Source organism: Ranitomeya variabilis, chromosome 2 (assembly GCF_051348905.1).
Source record: "Ranitomeya variabilis isolate aRanVar5 chromosome 2, aRanVar5.hap1, whole genome shotgun sequence".
Taxonomy (NCBI): Eukaryota; Metazoa; Chordata; class Amphibia; order Anura; family Dendrobatidae; genus Ranitomeya; species Ranitomeya variabilis.
Window position 1 is genome coordinate 643,162,719 of NC_135233.1, and position 23,735 is coordinate 643,186,453.

Below are 23,735 nucleotides of genomic sequence, written 5' to 3' on the forward strand. Positions count from 1 at the left end.
TTAGGGTTGTGGTTAGGGGTGTGTTGGGGTTAGGGTTGTGATTAGGGTTATGGCTAGAGTTGGGATTAGGTTTAGGGGTGTGTTGGGGTTATTGTTGAAGTTAGAATTGAGGGTTTTCCACTGTTTAGGCACATCAGGGGTCTCCAAACGCAACATGGCGCCACCATTGATTCCAGCCAATCTTGCGTTCAAAAAGTCAAATGGTGCTCCCTCCCTTCCGAGCCCTGATGTGCGCCCAAATAGTGGTTTACCCACACATATGGGGTACCAGCATACTCAGGACAAACTGGGCAACAACTATTGTGGTCCAACTTCTCCTGTTACCCTTGCGAAAATAAAAAATTGCTTGCTGAAACATAATTTTTGAGGACAGAAAAATTATTTTTTATTTTCACGGCTCTGCGTTGTAAACTTCTGTGAAGCACTTGGGGGTTCAAAGTGCTCTCCACATGTCTAGATAAGTTTCTTGGGGGGTCTAGTTTCCAAAATGGGGTCACTTGTGGGGGGTTTCTACTGTTTAGGCACATCAGGGGCTCTGCATACACAATGTGACGCCCGCAGACCATTCCATCAAAGTCTGCATTTCAAAACATCACTACTTCCCTTCTGAGCCCCGAAGTGTGCCCAAACAGTGGTTTACCCCCACATATGGGGTACCAGCATACTCAGGGCAAACTGGGCAACAACTATTGTGGTCCAACTTCTCCTGTTACCCTTGTGAAAATAAAAAATTGCTTGCTAAAACATAATTTTTGAGGAAAGAAAAATTTGATTAGATTTTTTATTTTCACGGCTCTGCGTTATAAACTTCAGTGAAGCACTTTGGGGTTTAAAGTGGTCACCGCATATCTAAATTAGTTCCATGGGAGGTCTAGTTTCCAAAATGGGGTCACATGTGGGGGAGCTCCAATGTTTAGGCACACAGGGGCTCTTCAAACGCGACATGGTGTCCGCTAACGATTGGAGCTAATTTTTCATTCAAAAAGTCAAATGGCGCTCCTTCCCTTCCGAGCCCTGCCGTGTGCCCAAACAGTGGTTTACCCCCACATGTGAGGTATCAGTGTACTCAGGAGAAATTGCCCAATAAATTTTAGGATCCATTTTATCCTGTTGCCCATGTGGAAATGAACAAATTGAGGCTAAAAGAATTTTTTTGTGAAAAAAAAAAAAGTACTTTTTAATTTTTACGGATCAATTTGTGAAGCACCTGGGGGTTCAAAGTGCTCACTATGCACCTAGATAGGTTCCTTGCGGGGTATAGTTTCCAAAATGGGGTCACTTGTAGGGGAGTTCCAATCTTTAGGTATACAGGGGCTCACCAAACGCGACATGGTGTCCGCTAACGATTGGAGCTAATTTTTAATTGAAAAAGTCAAATGGTGCTCCTTCCCTTCCAAGCGTGTGCCCAAACAGTGGTTCCCCCCCCCCCCATATGGGGTATCGGCGTACTCAGGACAAATTGTACAATAACTTTTGGGGTCCAGTTTCTCTTTTTACCCTTGGGAAAATAAAAAAATAATTTCTAAAAGATCTTTTTCGTGACTAAAAAGTTAAATGTTCATTTTTTCATTCCATGTTGCTTCTGCTGCTGTGAAGCACCTGAAGGGTTAATAAACTTTTTGAATGTGGTTTTGAGCACCTTGAGGGGTGCAGTTTTTAGAATGGTGTCACTTTTGGGTATTTTCAGCCATATATACCCCTCAATCTGACTTCAAATGTGAGGTGGTCCCTAAAAAAAATGGTTTTGTAAATTTCGTTGTAAAAATGAGAAATCGCTGGTCAAATTTTAACCCTTATAACTCCCTATTAAAAATAATTTTGTTTCCAAAATTGTGCTGATGTAAAGTAGACATGTGGGTAATGTTATTTATTAACTATTTTGTCACATAACTCTCTAGTTTAACAGAATAAAAATTCTACCAAATTTCCATTTTGACCTGACTGGTTCACTGACTGGGTCGCTGTCAGGCCTGGCTGGGTCGCTGGTAGGCCTGGCTGGGTCGCTTATAGGCCTGGCTGGGTTGCTGGTAGGCCTGGCTGGGTCGCTGGTAGGCCTGACTGGGTCGATGGTAGGCCTGGCTGGGTCGCTGGTAGGCCTGGCTGGGTCGCTAGCAGGCCTGGCTTCTGCTGGCTGGATTTCCGCTGGCTGGACGTCCGCTGGCTGGTCTCAGGCTGGCTGGACGTCCGCTGGCTGGTCTCAGGCTGGCTGGACGTCCGCTGGCTGGTCTCAAGCTGGCTGGACTCCTGCTGGCTTGCTTGCTGGTACATGTATGAGTGAAGCCCTACCTGGCAGGATTTATATACCTAATTGGGGGCTGGCTAATTGTATCAGAGCATGCTCAGTTTAAAAAAAAAATGGAATCCGTTGCCGGACTCCGTCATTTGACGGATCTGGTGCCCATAGGCTACCATTCGAGCAAACGACGGATGGCGACAGATCCATCGCTGTCCGATTTTTCGACGTACACAAAAAACGTTACTTTGTCCGTCGTCTCTGGCCACCGGACAAACAATTTTTGACAGATCCGGTGAAAGACGGATGAAACGTGACGCCATCCGTCGCAATCTGTCGCTAATACAAGTCTATGGGAAAAAAAAACGGATCCGGCGGCATCAGTCGCCTGATTCCTTTTTTTACAAAATTCGACGGATTTTGACTGACTGCAAAAAACTGATGTGTGAAAAAGGCCTAATATGAGTTTCACTTTTTGCATTGAAGAATTGAAATAAATTAACTGTTTAATGCTATTCTAATTTAGCAAGAAGCACTTTTAAATTACAGATGTATAAAAAAACACATATTTAGTATAACTGTATCTCAAAAACTGTGAGGAAAAAAAGTCAAAACACCAGAATTGCTTTTGTTTGGTCATCAAACTACCACCAAATACAATAAAAAGTGATCAAAATGGTATCAACAAAAAGCTGTGTGCCTAATAACAAGTCCTCATTCAGTTCATGACAGAAAAATAAAAAAAGTTGCGACTCTCCGTAATTTGCAACACAAGCAATTTTTCTTTTTTTTTTTTTTCTCACAAATTAAAGAATTTGTTTTTCACCTCTTGAAGGGAATCTAACAGCTGAACAGGCTGCCTAAGCCACAGGCAGCATGTATCAGACATTGGCTTTGATTTCATCCCCCTTTGTTTTGACTGTTAAACGCTGCTCCGATTCAGTGGAAAGCATTTTAAAAGTCGCCAGAGAGCAAGAGGTCGGCATTCTCCGCCTGCTACCAGATCTCTCCCTATAGATACACACAAGGAGAGGCCTGTGGCTGAAGGGTGCGGGTGGGGGGATGCTGCCAGGGACCCACCTTTCCCACTAGTATCTCATGCAGCTTCTAATGTACCTGGCTGAAATCATACAGCCAGTGTCTGATGCATGCTGTCTGTGTTTCAGGCAGCATGCATTAGATGTCAGGTCAAGTTCCTTTTAAATAACAAAAAAATCTGATAAGTATTGGCATCAACATTATTGTAATGACTAGCTGTTTCCAGCCATCTAACGCTCGGCATGCTCATTGCTATCTAATTAACGCTGCTAGTGATTAAACTAACGTAAATAATGACAACATTCAATAGCGCTTACGCAGGTGGTAAATTAACTTAAAATGAAGTAAATAACAAGAATAATAATTAAAAATCAGAATAATACTAATACATTTTATTCACAGTATAAAATCAAAAGCAAACTGGATTCGTGTGGTAATGTGTGGGGACGGAGCCTCGTGTGGTAATGTGTGGGGATGGAGCCTCGTGTGGTAATGTGGAGGGATGGAGCCTCGTATGGTAATGTGTGGGGACAGAATCTCGTGTGGTAATGTGTGGGGACGGAGCCTTGTGTGGTAATGTGTGAGGACGGAGCCTCGTATGGTAATGTGTGGGGACAGAGCCTTGTGTGGTAATGTGTGAGGATGGAGCCTCGTGTGGTAGTGTGTGGGGACAGAGCCTCGTGTGGTAATGTGTGGGTACGGAGCCTCGTGTGGTAATGTGTGGGGACGGAGCCTCGTGTGGTAATGTGGGGGGGTGGGATTTTGTGTGGTAATATGGTGAGGGGCGGGATTATGTGTGGTTATGTGGGAGGCGGGATTATGTGTGGTAATGTGGGGGGGCGGGATTATGTGTGGTAATGTGGGGGGGCGGGATTATGTGTGGTAATGAGGGGCGGGATTGTGTGGTGATGTGGTGGGGGCGGAGCTACTGTGCAGGGGCGGGATTATCTGTGGTAATGTGGGGGCGGGATTATGTGTGGTGATGTGGTATGGGGGCGGGATTATGTGTGGTGGGGGCGGAGCTACTGTGAAGGGGGCGGGGTTATCTGTGGTGATATGGGGGCGGAGCTACTGTGCAGGGGTGGGATTATCTGTGGTAATGTGGTGGGGGGGCGGGATTATGTGTGGTGATGTGGTGGGGGCGGGATTATGTGTGGTAATGTTGTGGGGGTGCGGGATTATGTGTGGTAATGTGGTAGGGGGCGGGATTATGTGTGGCAATGTGGTGAGGGGCGGGATTATGTGTGGTAATGTGGGGGGCGGGATTATGTGTGGTAATGTGGGGGGGATTATGTGTGGTAATGGGGGGGCGGGATTATGTGTCGTAATGTGGTGGGGGGCGGGATTGTGTGGTAATGTGGTGGGGGCGGGATTATGTGTGGTAATGTGGTGGGGGGCGGGATTATGTGTGGTAATGTGGTGGGGGGGCGAGATTATGTGCGGTAATATTATGGGGGCGGGATTATGTGGTAATGTGGTGGGGGGGCGGGATTGTGTGTGGTAATGTGGGGGGTGGGTTTTTGGTAATGTGGTGGGTGGCAGGATTGTGTGTGGTAATGTGGTGGGGGGCGGTATTATGTGTGGTGATGTGTGGGGGGCAGAGCTACTGTGCAGGGGCGGGATTAGCGAGTAATCACGATGCCTCTTATATATATAGATTTGGAAAATCTTGGTGCTAGGTCATTTTTACTGCACAATGAATGTCATAAAAACAAAATCTTCAAAAAATGGCAGAAACCCGGCACATGGCATTTGTTTTCCACATTTTTAAGTACACTATATGGTAAAATGAATGGAGCCATTCAAAATTTACTCTTCTTGCGAAAAAACAAGTCCTTATATGGCCATTTAGAAAAAATTTAAAAAATATGGCTCTCTGAACAACGGGAGGAAAAAATAAAGCACAACAACAAAAAAATCCTGATTCTTTAAGAACTGCAGGAATTTTTTAAAAAGTTTTTGATTAATTTAGTCGTTCATCTTTTATTCTATCTGACTGGACAAGCTGTAGAATGCAGGTATCAGTTTGGAGTATTGTACATATCGTATAAGTTGGTGTTTGATATATTTTAGTATTTATTATATTGATTTCTCCTTCTTTCCTGCAATTACAGATAACTATGTGCTGCTAAATATGTCCTGTCATTTCTTTTGCAGTGGTCTTTTATCAATGAGTTGAATAAATTGAGCAGTTTACAGTCTGTAAATTGTCAGAATAACCCTGTAATGGACTCTGATAAGAACCCTGAAACCATCAGACAACTTATAATTGCAAAGATATCAAGTCTAACATTTTTAAACAGGACTGAGGTAGGTATTTATTATGGTACTTTAACAAATCATGTCACAGATCTTTGCTTGGGTCTAAATAAGAGCACATAATTTTATTTCATGAAGACTTTGTTTAACTTTATTTAACAAGAAGCAGCAAACTGGAACAGTAGTAAGGCCCCATTATGAAAAAAAAAACAAGTTGGAAGGGGCCAAAAAAACAAATTACATTGTTTAGAAATAAGCAATACAATTGATGGATCTCAGAAGAAATAAATTAATGGCTAGCTCAAAGCTTTATTCCTTATAATACCTTTTAGTTTTGAAAAATGATAATAATGAAAAGCAAAAAATTATAAAAACAGAAAAAAGTGAAAGTATGAGAGAAAAAAAAATAAGATGGGAAAACTATGTGGTCCATATAGATACTATAACTGTCCTTGCTGGGCGTGCATGCTCTATAAACCGGGTTGTCTAGGTTAGTAAGAAAATACGTTTTTCCCAGGATTGTAAGTGGGTGTCGACTGGGGAAGATGGTGCGCCTAGGACAGAGGGTTCACAGAACAAGAAGTGTTGAGATGTTGCCTCAAAGCAACTAGTTAGGGAAGGTTTTATCCATAGCAACTTTGATAGGTTAGAGGCCAGGAAAGGTGTAAGGACAAATCTGGAAGATCTATCACTCCTTGATTTTCGGGTCAATGCAAGACTGAATTCTTGATTCTAGCCAGCTTGTCTGCCCATGTAAATGAGTTCTGAAAGGAGACACTGGATTTAAAAAAGGAGACTAGTATTTTAATTGGAAATTATCAATGTGTGGCGCTCTGAAGTAAAAGAGAGCGGCCTCAAACTGGAACCCTAACTTGCTCTTTCCCGGGGTACTCTTGATGGTAGAGAGGCCTGAGTCTCTGACCACACTATGCTGCTGTGTTAAAGGGAACTTGTCACCCCCCCTCAGGGCATTTTTAAGTAAAAGAGCCACGTTCAGCAGCACTAAGGCTGCATTCTGTGAAGGTGGCTCATGTTTCTGATCCCTAGTAACACTGAAATATTGACTTTTATAAATTGCGCCCCATACCTGTATTGAGTCCCAGAGGTATGGTGTCTCCCCCTGTTTCAGCTACCTCCCAGCCGTCAGTTATCTCCCTCTTCCGTCTGTGTTCCGCCTCCTGTGTTGCTGTTACATGCCCTGCCCCATCTCCCTCCTCCTCTTTCTCTTTTCTCCCTCGGCAGCGTCTGATGAGATGACCTGTCGGTGAACTGTGTGTGGGGAGCTTAGCTCATCAGACGCTGCCGAGGGAGGAAAGAGAAAGAGGAGGGAGATGGGGCAGGCGCAGGGCATGTAACAGCAACGCAGGAGACGGCGCACAGACGCAAGAGGGAGATGACTGACGGCTGGGAAGCGGCTGAAACGGGGAGACACCATACCTCTGGGACTCAATACAGGTATGGGGCGCAATAGGGGGCAGCACGGTGGCGCAGTGGTTAGCACAGCAGCCTTGCAGCGCTGGAGTCCTGGGTTCTAATCCCACCTTGGACAACATCTGCAAAGAGTTTGTATGTTCTCTCCGTGTTTGCGTGGGTTTCCTCCGGGCACTCCGGTTTCCTCCCACATTCCAAAGACATACTGATAGGGAATTTAGATTGTGAGCCCCATCGGGGACAGCGATGATAATGTGTACAAACTGTAAAGCGCTGCGTAATATGTTAGCGCTATATAAAAATAAAGATTATTATTATTATTATTATAATTTATAAAAGTACATTTTTCAGTGTTAGTAGGGATCAGAAACATAAGAGCCACCTTCACAGAATGCAGCCTTAGTGCTACTGAAGGTGGCTCTTTTACTTAAAAAAAAAAAACATAACGCCCTGGGGGGTGACAAGTTCCCTTTAAACCCTGATCTGTCCCCTCCCCCATCATATGAGGCATGTAAGGGAAACCAGACAGAAAGACAGACATGGATAGCTGGAAACCACTATCTTACACAACACTCACCAAAAGCAGGGAGGAAGGTAGGCAAAGAGAGGCATAAGCAAACCAAATAGGAATGAGGGCAAGGACATAAACTCACACAAACCTAGTGAGCACAGAACTCTCCAATAAATACTACCAACTCCAACTTGAAAGATCAACACTTTCCAGGAAGAAGATTCTGTAACCGGCAAAGAACAAACGCCCAGAGTTAGGATAAATATGGAGATGAAATGAGGTCAGCAACTGTAGCTGGGAGCAACTGCTTGTATGTTCCCAGCCAGCGTGGAAAAAGTCCTTAACACTTTCAAACCTGATGGAAAGGAAATCCATTTAAAATAGGACATTAATCACACCATCTCTAAAGACAGGCAACCCCCACATGTACTTATGCTGCTATCACCCCAGAGGACCCGTTTAAGCAGCATCGGTCCCTACTGACCGAATAACACAGGTGGCGTCACGAACAAACTTTTTTCTTAAACTTCCTTTATAGACCTTTCTCTTTAATTGGGCGCCCAGGTCCACAGACCAGGTCGCAGCCACTGTGACGTCCCCTTCAAGTACCGGACTCGGTACCGAGTAACCCACTGCCCTGGCGGGTGACTCAACTTGGAATCATGAACAGGATGTACCCGGGGGCGAACTGCTGGGGACGAAACATCCTATAACCACGGATTCCGCAGCGTTTTACACCTGCTCCTCAATAGGAATCTGCAGGTGTTACACTGCAGGTGGAATCCGCACAAAAAACGCAGGAAATCCGCGGTAAATCCGCAGGTAAAACGCAGTGCGTTTTACAAGCAGATTTTGCAAAAACGGTGTGGAGAAATCCGCACACGAATCCGCAACTTGGGCACATAGCCTTAACTCCTGGCATTTTTATGAAGGAGTGGAAGAACTTGTTGTTTTATTCAGTCGTCATGACAGCACTAACGAGAGAGGGGATCCGCCCTTCAGGGACAGGAAACCTACAGAGATAAAAGGGCGGCACCTCTCTCCCGCATCAGTTGGTTTCCTGTCCCTGACAGGGGACCCTGCAGAGGCCTTTTGAAGAAAGGCGAAGAAATTGGGACCCAGGTCCGACTCACCGATCCTGGAGGCGGGATGGCCCCTTCCCCGGTGTTGATCGCGACGCTGGAAGTGCCGCACCACAGAGGGCTGTGGGGGTAGGCAACAGCACGGCAGGAGCAGCCTTCAGGGGGAGTGCTGGCTCGAGTGGTGTCCCATCGCCAGGTGCAGGTAAGTATTATGTGGGAGGCCCTCCGATACCCATCTGGTGGCACACATCGCAGCGGCGGTACTTTTGCGGCCGGCACTGTGCGCTGGAGCGTCCCCTCTGCACGGGCGTGTTATGCGGTGCATCGCAACGGCGGGTTCTTAGGTACCGGCGTCGGGGCTAGAGCTTCCCCTTTACACCGGCATTCTATGCAGCACGAGCGCTGCGCTCAGCGTCCCGGAAACGGCGCACCGGAGGTGACGCGCATAAGGGGGGCGGTGCTTAGTCCGGCAAGAAGCAATGACGCTCGGCGCATGCGCAGTGCGTCTATGGAAGAAAAAACATGGCGGCGCCCAGCGTTCTTCCCTGCATAATCGGCGTGGGGGCGTTTTAGGTAGAATCTTGCGGCGGTACTTCCGGAATAAAGCTGTGAGTACCATTGGAGGGGTCTTGGGGAAAGGAGGGGCCTCCCACACACTGGCTGGCACCAGGCAGTTCACCGGGATTGGCCTGCTGTCCCCCCATCAGGGGGAGGTACCTTTAGGGGGCCGGCTATTTAAAGATTCATCGATGGCTGCCTCATGCTTCGTATCCATTGTTACAATGGAGTCTCAGGAGCAGGAGCAGTTGCCTTCTGAGCAGCAGCAACCCCTGGAGAAGCCCCATGCAGCAAACACCCAGCGACGTTCTAGTGGCAGTAGTCGTCCTGGAGGTAAAGCTGTTCAATCTGTTAAAGCCGGAAAGTCCTCGAGCCGGATGGATATTGCTTCGGTGGAGAGGGTCCCCCCGCAATCTTCGGTACCACTCGGACACTGTAGGGGTAAGTGATCATCGTGAAAGTTCACTTAGTGATTGGTGTCCCTCCTTATTCCCTTTTTTACATCAGGGAAGGAAGCGGTCCTCTAAATCTAAGCACAAGGAATGTGCAGAATGTGGTATTCCTCTACCTGACGAATACGTTAAAAGACTATGTGGTCCGTGTATCCAACGTCTAATAGCGGAAGAAACACCAGATTTCGCTTCTAGTCTGAGACAGATGGTTAGACAAGAGATTAGGAGCTCTACTAGATCTCAATCTCATAACAAGGGGTCTAAAATAATAGACTCTGCTTCCCCAAGTTCACACGAAAGTGACTTAGGAGATCTGAAGTCGGAAGCCTCTCTCTCATCAGTGTCCTCCTCGGGTTCTGAATATGAACATTCCTGTTTTTCTTTTGACCGCATAGACCGCCTCGTTAAAGCGGTAAATAATACAATCGGTATTGAGCAGACGCCGCCAGAGAAATCCATGCAGGATGTCATGTTCAGAGGTCTGGACCGTAAATCCCGCCGATGCTTTCCGGTGGTGGAGAAAGTCAGCGCCCTAATTTCCAGAGAATGGAAAAAACCGGAAAGAAAAGGTTCTCTTCCTCCATCCTTCAAACGGAAGTATCCGTTCGAGGAATCTGCTTCGGCCACGTGGGATAAAGCCCCGAAGCTTGATGCGGCTGTAGCCAAGGCTTCTAAAAAGTCCTCTCTACCTTTTGAAGATCTGGGGACTTTAAAGGACCCACTGGACAGGAGGGCAGATGTGTTTCTCAAAGGAGCCTGGGAAACTTCAGCAGGGGCTCTCAGACCATCAATCGCTGCCACCTGCACGGCACGCTCCATGATGGTGTGGCTGGATAGCCTGGAGGGTCAGCTGAAGGACAAAACCCCGAGAGATGAAATATTATCTTCCCTCTCTATGATTCAGGGGGCTGCGGCTTACCTTGCTGACGCTTCAGCGGACTCTGTTAAATTGGCGGCGAGGTCGGCCGCGCTCTCTAATTCAGCCCGTAGAGCAATCTGGCTGAAATGTTGGCAAGGAGACATGCAGGCCAGATCTAAATTGTGCAACATCCCGTGCGTGGGAGAACACTTATTCGGTCCGGTTCTGGACGAATTATTAGAGAAAGCGGGAGACAGTAAGAAACGGTTTCCCTACCTGGGTAGGCCTTCTTACAGAAGAGGCACTAATAGGAGATGGTTTGATCGAACAAGACCAAATAGGGATAGACCCAGATATGATGCCAACAAAAAGAAAGGTAGAGGCTACATGTTTAGCTCCTTTAGAGACAACAGGAAGCCACAATGACTGGCGGACCGGGTAGGAGGCAGGCTTCTAGCCTTCTATCCGGCATGGCGTTCTATATCCAATAGCCCGTGGGTCTTGAACATTGTGGAGTCTGGTTTAAAGTTTGACTTTCGATTTACTCCTGTCGACAGGTTTCTGGTAACACCATTGCGTTCTTCCTCCACAGAACAGCTGGCGTTAGAGACTGAGGTCCAGGAACTCCAACTGAAAGGCGTTTTGGTGGAGGTTCCTGAAGTACAGAGGGGTAAAGGATTCTATTCTCCCCTCTTCCTGGTTAAAAAGCCAGATAACACCTTTCGCACAATTATAAACCTTAAAGGCCTAAATAGATTTTTGTGGATCCCGTCATTTAAAATGGAGTCGGTCAAGTCTGCAATAAAGTTATTGTTTGGCGGGTGCTTTATGGTCGTCTTGGATCTGAAAGACGCGTATTATCACGTCCCCATACACGTAGACCACCAGTGTTATCTAAGAGTTGCAGTCCTCTTAGGAGAATCAATAAGACACTTCCAATACAGGGCACTCCCCTTTGGTGTTGCGGTGGCCCCTCGGGTATTCACTAAAATAATGGTGGAGGTTATGGCGCATCTTCATGAGCAGGATATTCTCATAGTTCCATATCTCGATGACCTATTAATAATAGGAAACTCCGAATCACACTGCACGTCCCAACTACACAAAGTAATCGCAGCCTTACAAAGGTTGGGGTGGATAATCAATTTTAAAAAGTCACGGTTGCAGCCTCTAGAGATTCAAGAATTCTTGGGTCTCATATTGGACTCAAGATTACAAGAATGCCGTCTACCTGACGTTAAGTTGGAAAAGATCCAACAACAGATTCTTGGAGTGATTGCTAATCCAGTTATAACATTGAGGAGAGCAATGTCACTGTTAGGCTCACTCACGTCGTGCATCCCGGCAGTACGATGGGCCCAGTACCACACCAGGGTCCTACAGTGGGAGGTTCTGTACAACACTCGTCGGTTAGAAGGTCACTTGGACAGTTTTCTTTCCTTGTCAAATGTCACTATTCAGTCCTTACGTTGGTGGTTACACACTCCAAACCTTCGTAAAGGGGTACCCTGGATAAACCACATATCACGAGTATTAACCACAGACGCTAGTCCCACGGGATGGGGGGCGCATATGGGCGAGTTGTGTGTCCAGGGGGTTTGGTCACCCTCCGAACAGAGTTTATCATCTAACCTCAAAGAGTTGTTGGCCGTAGAACGAGCTCTGAGATATTTCCTTATATCCTTACAGGACCATCACGTCAGAATATTCTCAGACAATCAGGTAACGGTAGCTTACGTTAACCACCAAGGGGGAACCCGATCCAGGTCCTTAATGGAGGTATCGGGTCGTATCTTACAGATAGCCGAGAATCATCTACGGTCACTAACATCACTGCACATAAAGGGGAAGCACAACGTTGTAGCCGACTTTCTAAGTCGCAGAAAGCTCGGGCAAGGAGAGTGGGTGCTCAATCAGACCATCTTCGATCACATCACCCATCGTTGGGGATACCCACAAATAGACCTCTTCACCAACAAAGAAAACAAAAAATGTCGTCTATTTTGTTCCCTAAATCCCAGAGACAATCCGGTGGCGGTGGACGCTCTCCTGATTCCTTGGCACTTCGAAACAGCCTATGCCTTTCCCCCGTTGAACTTGATCCCGATAGTCCTCAGAAAGATTCGGGAGGACAGAGCTCATGTGATTCTGATAGCGCCATTCTGGCCCAAGAGGCCGTGGTTTCCTTGGTTGAGGAAAATGTCCATTTCTCAACCATGGATTCTCCCAGAACTCCCAGACCTCCTCTCACAGGGTCCGATCTTCCATCCACGAGTGGCCAGTTTACATCTGACGGCGTGGGATTTGAAGGGTCATTATTAAGAAAAAAGGGATTTTCTGAGGGACTTATTAATACCCTATTAAAAAGCAGAAAAAACTCAACTACAAATATTTATGTAAGAATCTGGAGAAAATTCCTTTCAGTCTCAGGATCAGTTATCAGTCAGAAAGCTAGTATTCCAAAGATCTTGGAGTTCCTGCAGAAAGGTCTCGAAATGGGGCTAGCTACAAGCACCCTCAGAGTCCAAGTTTCAGCCTTGGGGGCACTGTATAATTGTGGGTTAGCTAAAAATTATTGGATTGCTCGGTTTATTAAAGCGGCCGCTAGATCAAGACCCATCGTTAAGAATAAACTAGCCCCGTGGGACTTAAACTTAGTCCTCTCAGCGTTAACGGAACCCCCCTTTGAGCCTTTAGAATCTGCATCTATAAAGATCCTGTCCTTAAAAACTGCTCTTTTGATTGCTCTTACGTCTGCTAGGAGAGTTAGTGATTTGCAGGCCCTCTCTAGACTAACTCCATATATGCAGATTAGAGATGATAGAGTAGTATTAAGAACTGATCCCCTCTATCTCCCAAAAGTAGCATCTAGGTTCCACAGACTCCAGGAAATAAATCTCCCTACCTTTTGTCCTAATCCTAAAAACCCAAAGGAACTCAAACTCCATACATTAGATGTCAAAAGATGTCTTCTTAAATATATTTCTTTAACAGATTCCTGGAAAAAAGACAATTCCCTGTTCATATCCTATCAGGGAGTCAAAAAAGGGTTTAGAGTGTCCAAAAACACCTTGAGTAGATGGATTAGGGAGGCAATTTCTCTGGCTTATTCAGCAGGTGGCCTAGAAGTCCCGGAAGGCGTAAAGGCTCATTCCACTCGTGCCATGGCATCTTCCTGGGCAGAGAGATCGGAGGTGTCAATTGAGGACATATGTAAGGCGGCCACATGGTCATCTCCGTCTACTTTCTTGAATCACTATAGATTAGATCTTGGTAGCTCCAATGATCTCACATTTGGTAGAAGGGTGCTGGAAGCAGTAATCCCACCCTAATACTCTTTTCTCTGTAATTCTCTCGTTAGTGCTGTCATGACGACTGAATAAATACTCAAGCTACTTACCAGGTAGCGGTGTTTTTCAGGAGTCCATGACAGCACTCCTATATTCCCTCCCTTTCTGCTGGTATGGGTTTCATCACGATAAGTATATTCTAATGTAGGTTAATTTTCTACAAAATTTAGTCACAAGGTGAAATGTGTTAAGATATTTATGTGTTACTAATCAATGGAGGTCCTCTCATGCTCTGTAATCCAACTGATGCGGGAGAGAGGTGCCGCCCTTTTATCTCTGTAGGTTTCCTGTCCCTGAAGGGCGGATCCCCTCTCTCGTTAGTGCTGTCATGGACTCCTGAAAAACACCGCTACCTGGTAAGTAGCTTGAGTATTTGCCTGTCCCAAAGAGGAGGTTTAATCGCAGATGTCATTGCTGCTACATTGAAATGGAGAGAGACACTGCTATTAGAAAATAAAATTCTTTTGGTAGCTGTTTATGTGGACCCGAATCATCGTATATTGCTGGATGATCAACAGCTTACTAAAGGTTAAGAAGTTCTGATTGAGGTAGCCGTTAGGATGAGTGGGCTACAGGACTGCCAAGAGCAAAAGGACTCTGGTCCTGCCAGTGCTGCCGCTTCTGTTTCTTCATCCTCATCAGATGAAGAGTTAAATTTCGAAAAGTATTTAGACCACATAGACCAGGCAAAGTGTTGCTGCAGGGAAAAATATTCCACTCCAATAGAAAACAGATGGACCATATTTCAGCAAAATTTTTCACTTGCTCTCAAAGAAGTAGAAGAGTTCAATCGTTCATCAAAACTGACTGTGCACGAGGCAATTCCTTTATACCCTGAAATTGTTAGAGATGTTGCCCATGTGGTTACTGCTTTGCCACCAACCCAAGTTAGTGTAGAGATTTTGCTCTCTTGCCTTAAAATAATTAAGTCAGATTTGAGGTCATCTATGATAAATGGATTGTACCTTGTAATGAACCCTCTGTATGCACAGTGACACCATCTGCAGCAAGTTGATGCTGCAGCTCTCTGGAGGTGGTCTGAGGATTGTCCTTGACTGATCTCACCATTCTTCTTCTCTGCCTTTCTGATGTTTTTCTTGGCCTGCCACTTCTGGCCTTAACAAGAACTGTACCTGTGTTCTTCCATTTCCTTACTATGTTCCTCACAGTGGAAATTGACAGGTTAAATCTCTGAGACAGCTTTTTGTATCCTTCCCCTGAACAACTATGTTGAATAATCTTTGTTTTCAGATCATTTGACAGTTGTTTTGAGGAGCCCATGATGCCACTCTTCAGAGGAGATTCAAACAGGAGAACAACTTGCAAGTGGCCACTTTAAGTAGCTTTTCTCATGATTGCATACACCTGGCTATGAAGTTCAAAGCTCAATGAGGTTACAAAACCAAAAAAAGTGCTTTAGTAAGTCAGTAAAAAGTAGGTAGGAGTATTTTAAACAAGAAAATGATAAGGGTGCCCATACTTATGCACCTGTCAAATTTTGTTTGAATGCAGATTGCACATTTTCTGTTAATACAATAAACCTCATTTCAAGGCAGAAACATTACGGTGTCCAACAGTTATTAGATATATGAAACTGAAATAGCTGTTGCAAAAAAAACAATTTTTATAAAACATTAAGCTTAAGATTAATAGGGGTGCCCAAACTTTTTCATATAACTGTATTGAATAGCTGTAATTCTTAAACCCTTACTCCATTTAGGATTTGAATGCTCTAAAATTAAAGTTAGATACCATATCTTGAATATGTCTTGGTAAATAGCTAAAATGTCAAAACTTGTCACTGTTCAAATATCTCTGGACCTGACTAACCAAGAGCGCTACTATAATTTGTTTTACATACCATATTCTTAGAATAAATATCTGTGTGATACATAAGGATCAAAATACTCATTCTGGATATTACACCTGTGCTGTCTACACAGATTCTTCCACAGGAAAGAAAAGGTGCTGAACTCGACTACAGAAAAATGTTTGGGAATGAATGGCTAAAATCTGGTGGAAATCGGAACCCTAATCATAATAATCCATCCATGGAGTTTCTGACAGAACACCCTCGATATATTGAACTTATAGAGAGTAAGAAATGCTCTTGCATCCTTTTCATAATTTTCTATATATCTTGAAATAATAGAAAGGAAATGCATGGGCACAAAATAACCATAGCAGTTGGTTGTGCTGCTTAATAACAATTTGAATTGCTTTGATGCCTAGAGTAACATTTTACCTTTTAGCATAAAGCCTTCAAAAGTTTTTTTTTTCTTTGTTTCAGTCTACACCAAAAATGTTGTTTCTCTTTATGACACACACCCTTTTTTCTTATTTAAACTTACATCTAATATTAAATCAAGGGAACCAGTATATAGGAACAACCCTCCTAAGATGTCTCTATGGGCATACAAATTAATTGTATAAGTATTGTAATAAGTAGAAGAGTTCAATCGTTCATCAAAACTGACTTTGCACGAGGCAATTCCTTTATACCCTGAAATTGTTAGAGATGTTGCCCATGTGGTTACTGCTCTGCCACCAACCCAATTTAGTGTAGAGATTTTGCTCTCTTGCCTTAAAATAATTAAGTCAGATTTGAGGTCATCCATGAAGGAGGATCTGATGGAGGCGATACTATTTCTCAGAACAAATTCATAGACTGCACAAATGTTATTCAGTACGTTTTTGTTGAAAACTTTTTTTTCCCACTTACTGCATAGTGTATAATTTGTAAATATGCAAACTTTTTTTGTTCTAAAGTTGTATTCCAATAAATATATTTTATGTTCTATCTAAATGGCTTGATTAATGTATCATAATAATGATTAAAAGCCTGATGTTACAATTTTACTACAGTAAATTTATCACTTAAACTTAAACATGAGCCATGTATGAGAGAGTCGGTGTCATGGAAATTGAGGAGTCGGAGGTTTTGCCTTACCGAATCCACAGCCCTGGTTTAGCCTGCACTCACAGTTCTTTTGACTCTTTTGCTTTCCCCTCCTGGTGCTGGCCTCCTGCCAGTGATTGACAACTCATTCTTCTCTATTACCTTCTCCTCTGGCCGACATCTCACTCGGGTGTCGTTATTCCCGTCACTAACATCCTCATGATGGTGCAAGAGCCGGGCTATCTATTTGCACATACTCTGCTACCAGAAATCACAATGCCTGTGATAGATGTTAGTCTTTGTGACTTGCTTTCACTCACAGGGCAGCGCATGCGCAAATGGAAAGTTTGACACTCACAACATTATCAGATTGTTACTGCGCATGCGTCACGCCCGGTAGGAGAGAGGAAGAATGAGATGTCAATCACTGGAAGGAGGTCAGACTCAGGAGGGGAAAGAGGAACAGAGGCTGAAGAACTGTGCTTGAAGGCCAAACACCTGCAATTGTGATTACAAGACAACTGAGACATGGACCTATACTATATAGGTATGGAAGCAATCATCTTTAAAGGGGTTGTCCACTACTTGGGCAACCACTTCTTAAACGAAATGTTCGGTCAGATAAAGTAATAACGACTATACTCTCCTCCCATGCCGGCATCGTTCCTGCGGTTTTGGCACTTGCCAAAAGTTGTTAGTCCTCAGATTAATGTGATGCAAAAATAATTATTTTTTCTATAAAATAGTTTTTATCGTATAAAAGCGCCAAAACATTAAAAATTATGTAAATGAGGTATCGCTGTAATCTTACTGACCCGAAGAATAAAACTGCTTTATCCATTTTACCAAACGTGGAACGGTATAAATGCCCCCCCCCCAAAAAAAAAAAAGAAATTCATGAATAGCTGGTTTTTGGTCATTCTGCCTCACAAAAATCAGAATAAAAAGCGATCAAAAAATGTCACATGCCCAAAAATGGTACCAATAAAAACGTCAACTCTTCTCGCAAAAAACAAGACCTCACATGACTCTGTGGACCAAAATATGGAAAAATTATCCGTCTCAAAATGTGGTAACGCAAAAAAAAATTTTTGCAATAAAAAGTGTCTTTTAGTGTGTGACAGCTGTCAATCATAAAAATCCGCTAAAAAACCCGCTATAAAAGTAAAACAAACCCCCCTTCAGTTAGGGAAACATAAAAACAGTTAAAAAAGTATTCATTTTTATTTTCCCATTAGGGTTAGGGCTAGTGTTAGGGTTAGGGCTAGGGTTGGGGATAGGGGTGGGGCTAGGGTTAGGGCTACAGTTAGGGTTAGCGCTACAGTTAGGTTTAGGGCTGGGGCTAAAGTTAGGGTTAGTGCTGGGGCTAAAGTTAGGGTTAGGGCTGGGGCTAAAGTTAGGGTTAGGGTTGGGGTTAAAGTTAAGGTTAGATAATAATAGAGAGAGCTAGAGCAGCACAGCTCCGCTGAGGGTGAAAAATGCAGCAGCGAGGAGTATGTCAGGAGGTACCAGAACATGCGGCAAAAACTGGAGGTGCTAGCGTAGAAAACTGAGATCCATGGCAAATACAGGTGCAGAAAGAACGCCAAAGCACTCACCAATCTTGCAGTTCAGTAATTCTTTATTGCTTCATACAAAATAATCTTCGCGGCACGGGGGAGGAGGAACAAAGTGCATGAGTGCAGCGGACGAGACAACGGCCGTTTCGCGCCCAATTCCAGCGCTTCAACGGGTCTAAGTCAGAGAGGAAATGATGCCAGTATACATAGGTGAGTACAATTAGCTCCCACCTGCGTCGACTTCCCACCTGACCACAAATAGTGCACAGTGTAATTAAAAACAACTAAAAAACATATCTTAGAGCACATAGATATATGACTACCTAAGAAAGTAAGGACTTATTCCCAAGGTCAAAAGTCTCTCGCATCGTAAAAGATAAATCACACAGACGCTAATGCGGCGTCATTATTAAACGGTGGTATTCTTCTCAATATCACGCTCAAGCATCTCAAAAGACTCTGTTAAGGGAAGGAAGACATGCAGAAATTTAAATTAAGATATCGGTCTAATACACATTAAACAGAGCTAAAGAAAAAAACAGAGCTAAAGAAAAAAACAACAAAAAAAGGGGAGGGTTTTATGCCTCCTAATATCACAAATGCCTCAAAGAAAGATGGACATGTCTATTCTATCATTCATCCCAGCTGGGCCAGTTGCTCGCGTACGCATAATCCATCTGGCCTCTGTGCGTAGTAATAATCTATGGAGATCACCTCCCTGCACTGGGAGTGAAACTCTTTCCACCCCTGCAAAGGTTAACACTTCAGGATTCCCTCCATGGCTCTCTCTCACATGTTGGATCAGTCTGGGGACACCTTTCCCTGATGAGACCGATTTCAGATGTTCTCTAAACCGTATGTATAATTTACGGATGGTTTTACCAATATAAAATCTCCTGCAAGGGCAGAACACAACATAGACCACATAATCTGTCTTGCAGGAGATAAACTGCTGTACGACGTGCGTGATGGGGTCGATGTTAATAGTCTGGCCCACAATGTGGGACCGACAATGTCGGCAATGGCCACATCGAAAGTTGCCTTTCGGGACAGAACGTTCTAACCATGTAACATGGTTATTGGTTAATCGATTATGTACCAAGGTGTCTCTCAGGCGAGTGCCTCGTCTCGTAGAGACTAATGGGCCTCCTGTAGTTTTGCCCGTAAGTTCTCTGTCTCTCTCAAGAACATGCCAGTGTTTATGAATCACGGATCTAATATCCCGATCTAATGGACTGTATTGGAAGCAGAAAGTGAATCGCTGCTCGGGGGCCTGGATGCGTGAGTGTGGTGTCCCGGCTTCGGCACGACTCACCGCTGACTCCAATACATCCTCCGGGTACCCCCTATCCCGAAATCTGGTAAGAAGCTCTTTAGATTGTTTTCTGTAACCCTCCTGCGTGTTGTTAGTGCGTCGGGTTCTTACTAGCTGACTGTATGGCAGTGACCTCTTAGTGTGATAAGGATGGAAACTGTTATAATGTAAAAGGGAATTAACCGCAGTTGGTTTTCTGAAAACAGAAGTCTTTAAGCCATCTTCTAACACTTCAACTGAGACGTCCAAAAAATCAAGACTGGAACCTCCAAAATTATAGGTGAATGACAGGCCCATAGTGTTACAATTATTAAGATAGGTGACAAATGACTGAAATTCGGTTTCTGTGCCATCCCACACTACAAAGTGGTCATCCACAAATCTCACAAAAAATTGAATATGTTTCAGGAACCTGTTTTTGCCCGAATAGAAATAGTCTTCTTCGAAGACAGCCATATACAGGTTTGCGAACGTACATGCGACCGGGGTCCCCATGGCAGTCCCAGTGGTCTGTCTGTACCAATCATCCGCAAAAGTGAAGGCATTATGTGTGAGTATAAAATCTAAACCTCCACATACAAAGTCAATATACTCTGGGCTTTTGTCGGTAGTGCGCAAAATGCGTTTTATGGTATCTACTCCAAGTCTCTGAGGGATGTTGGTATACAGACTAACCACGTCAATGGACGCCAAGGAGAACCCCGGCCGCCATTCGAAACCCTGTATTTGATTCAAAAAGGAATTTGTATCCTTAATATACGACGGGACATCGACCAGGAGAGGGCGTAGAAGCCAATCAATGTATTGAGACAAGGGCTCCGTTAAAGACCCAATACCTGCCACAATAGGTCTCCCAGGGGGAGCCGTGAGAGATTTGTGGATTTTTTTTGGAAGGTAATACCAGTGGGGTCTAGTAGGAAAATTAGGAAGCAGTTTTTCGGCTTTCCTCTGCGGGATGACTCCATTTTCCACTGCCTTCCTAAGAAAAGTACACAACTCTCCCTTAAATCTAATAGTAGGGTCACTCTGTAATTTGGTATAAATCGATTTATCGGATAATTGCCGTTCAGCTTCAGCTACATAAACCTCTCTGGGCAACAGGACGGTTTTACCGCCTTAATCGGCGGGACGAAAGATGACATCAGTCCATCCTGCCATCTCTTTTAGAGCTCTAGTCTCCTCTGGAGTTAAATTAGGAGGAGCTTGTTTGTACATTAAGGCTTCTATGTCCTTCAAGACAAGAGTTTCGAACAAGTCAATCATATTGCCCGGAGAGGTAGGGGGCATAAATGAAGAGGGAATACCACCCAGGAACGGAACGTTATCCTGGTGTACAGGCCTCTTATCATCAACTGCTGGATTATTAAGGCTAAGTAAACATCTGGCGTCCTCAAAAAGATCAGCCAGCACGTCTTCCTGAGCATTAGCCATAAAACCTAAAGGTCCTACCTTGCAGGGGCGTTCTCCTTCTAGGGATGTCGATGCCATCGTATTGGATCTAAAGAATTTGTACAGGTGCATTTTTCTAGTGGCTTTAAACAAATCAATTTGGAAAGAAACAAAATCAAAATTATTAGGTACACAAAAATTCAAGCCTTTGGACAGTAATGATAGTTGAGCAGAATCTAACACTCGAGGCGTCAGATTAACTACCAAGTCCTCATCTGGAGTATTTAGTAACGTTCCTGTCTCCAAGAGACCCATTTCCTCTTGCGTCGCCATTCGGGGCCGGAGTTTCCGTTTGCCCCTCCGTGTTTTCCTCCTAAAGGGGCCGGAGCGGCAGCCTGATTATCCAGAGGAATGTCTTCTGAGGACTCGGGATTAATAGACATGCCTTCACTGAGACTAGAGTCCGACTCAGTAGTCAAATAGTCTCTGTTGTTCTGTTGGGAAGGTTTCCTCTTTCTGTTGTAATTACGTTTACGTTGTCTGGGATTACCCCCTGGGGTCTGTCTGATGTGATTCTCTTTTTGTATTTTCCCCCAGGTGAACACATTACCGGACTCATAGTCATTTTTATCCCGTACAAACTTGTCCCTTTTCCTCTGTTTCGTGTCAACTTGTACTAAAATGAGCCTAGAGTCCAATTTTTTATTAAATGCGGTCCATTGGGTATCAGACAATCTGCTACGCAACTCAGTTTGTGTTTTTAAGATATCCGCATTAAGTAGTTCATAATTCTGCATATTGGATTTTAACACCAGTTTCAATTTTTTGTGAGATTTGTGGATGACCTCTTTGTAGTGTGGGATGGCACAGAAACCGAATTTAAGTCATTTGTCACCTATCTTAATAATTGTAACACTATGGGCCTGTCATTCACCTATAATTTTGGAGGTTCCAGTCTTGATTTTTTGGACGTCTCAGTTGAAGTGTTAGAAGATGGCTTAAAGACTTCTGTTTTCAGAAAACCAACTGCGGTTAATTCCCTTTTACATTATAACAGTTTCCATCCTTATCACACTAAGAGGTCACTGCCATACAGTCAGCTAGTAAGAACCCGACGCACTAACAACACGCAGGAGGGTTACAGAAAACAATCTAAAGAGCTTCTTACCAGATTTCGGGATAGGGGGTACCCGGAGGATGTATTGGAGTCAGCGGTGAGTCGTGCCGAAGCCGGGACACCACACTCACGCATCCAGGCCCCCGAGCAGCGATTCACTTTCTGCTTCCAATACAGTCCATTAGATCGGGATATTAGATCCGTGATTCATAAACACTGGCATGTTCTTGAGAGAGACAGAGAACTTACGGGCAAAACTACAGGAGGCCCATTAGTCTCTACGAGACGAGGCACTCGCCTGAGAGACACCTTGGTACATAATCGATTAACCAATAACCATGTTACATGGTTAGAACGTTCTGTCCCGAAAGGCAACTTTCGATGTGGCCATTGCCGACATTGTCGGTCCCACATTGTGGGCCAGACTATTAACATCGGCCCCATCACGCACGTCGTACAGCAGTTTATCTCCTGCAAGACAGATTATGTGGTCTATGTTGTGTTCTGCCCTTGCAGGAGATTTTATATTGGTAAAACCATCCGTAAATTATACATACGGTTTAGAGAACATCTGAAATCGGTCTCATCAGGGAAAGGTGTCCCCAGACTGATCCAACATGTGAGAGAGAGCCATGGAGGGAATCCTGAAGTGTTAACCTTTGCAGGGGTGGAAAGAGTTTCACTCCCAGTGCAGGGAGGTGATCTCCATAGATTATTACTACGCACAGAGGCCAGATGGATTATGCGTACGCGAGCAACTGGCCCAGCTGGGATGAATGATAGAATAGACATGTCCATCTTTCTTTGAGGCATTTGTGATATTAGGAGGCATAAAACCCTCCCCTTTTTTTGTTGTTTTTTTCTTTAGCTCTGTTTTTTTCTTTAGCTCTGTTTAATGTGTATTAGACCGATATCTTAATTTAAATTTCTGCATGTCTTCCTTCCCTTAACAGAGTCTTTTGAGATGCTTGAGCGTGATATTGAGAAGAATACCACCGTTTAATAATGACGCCGCATTAGCGTCTGTGTGATTTATCTTTTACGATGCGAGAGACTTTTGACCTTGGGAATAAGTCCTTACTTTCTTAGGTAGTCATATATCTATGTGCTCTAAGATATGTTTTTTAGTTGTTTTTAATTACACTGTGCACTATTTGTGGTCAAGTGGGAAGTCGACGCAGGTGGGAGCTAATTGTACTCACCTATGTATACTGGCGTCATTTCCTCTCTGACTTAGACCCGTTGAAGCGCTGGTATTGGGCGTGAAACGGCCGTTGTCTCGTCCGCTGCACTCATGCACTTTGTTCCTCTTCCCCCGTGCCGCGAAGATTATTTTGTATGAAGCAATAAAGAATTACTGAACTGCAAGATTGGTGAGTGCTTTGGCGTTCTTTCTGCACCTAAAGTTAAGGTTAGGGTTGGGGCTAAAGTTAGGGTTGGGGCTAAAGTTAGGGTTGGGATTAAGGTTAAGGGTGTGTTAGGGTTAGGGTTGTGGTTAGGGTTATGGTTGGGATTAGGGTTAGGGGTGTGTTTGGGATAGGGTTTCAGTTAGAATTGGGGGTTTCCACTGTTTAGGCACATCAGGGCTCTCCAAACGCGACATGGTGTCCGATCTCAATTCCAGCCAATTCTGCGTTGAAAAAGTAAAACAGTGCTCCTTCCCTTCTGAGCTCTCCCGTGCGC

At 44.3% G+C, this 23,735-nt stretch overlaps 1 protein-coding gene across 4 annotated transcripts in view; it reads left to right on the top strand.

The window, feature by feature from the left end:
• The window catches only part of TBCE (tubulin folding cofactor E), a 266,118-nt gene that overhangs the window by 223,558 nt on the left and 18,825 nt on the right, over nt 1-23,735 (top strand). For all 4 annotated transcript variants that reach the window (XM_077289136.1, XM_077289135.1, XM_077289138.1 and 1 more), the window contains 2 exons: nt 5,429-5,581; nt 15,717-15,870. In XM_077289136.1, coding sequence (XP_077145251.1) covers nt 5,429-5,581; nt 15,717-15,870 — 307 coding nt within the window. The remainder of the gene's footprint in view (nt 1-5,428; nt 5,582-15,716; nt 15,871-23,735) is intronic.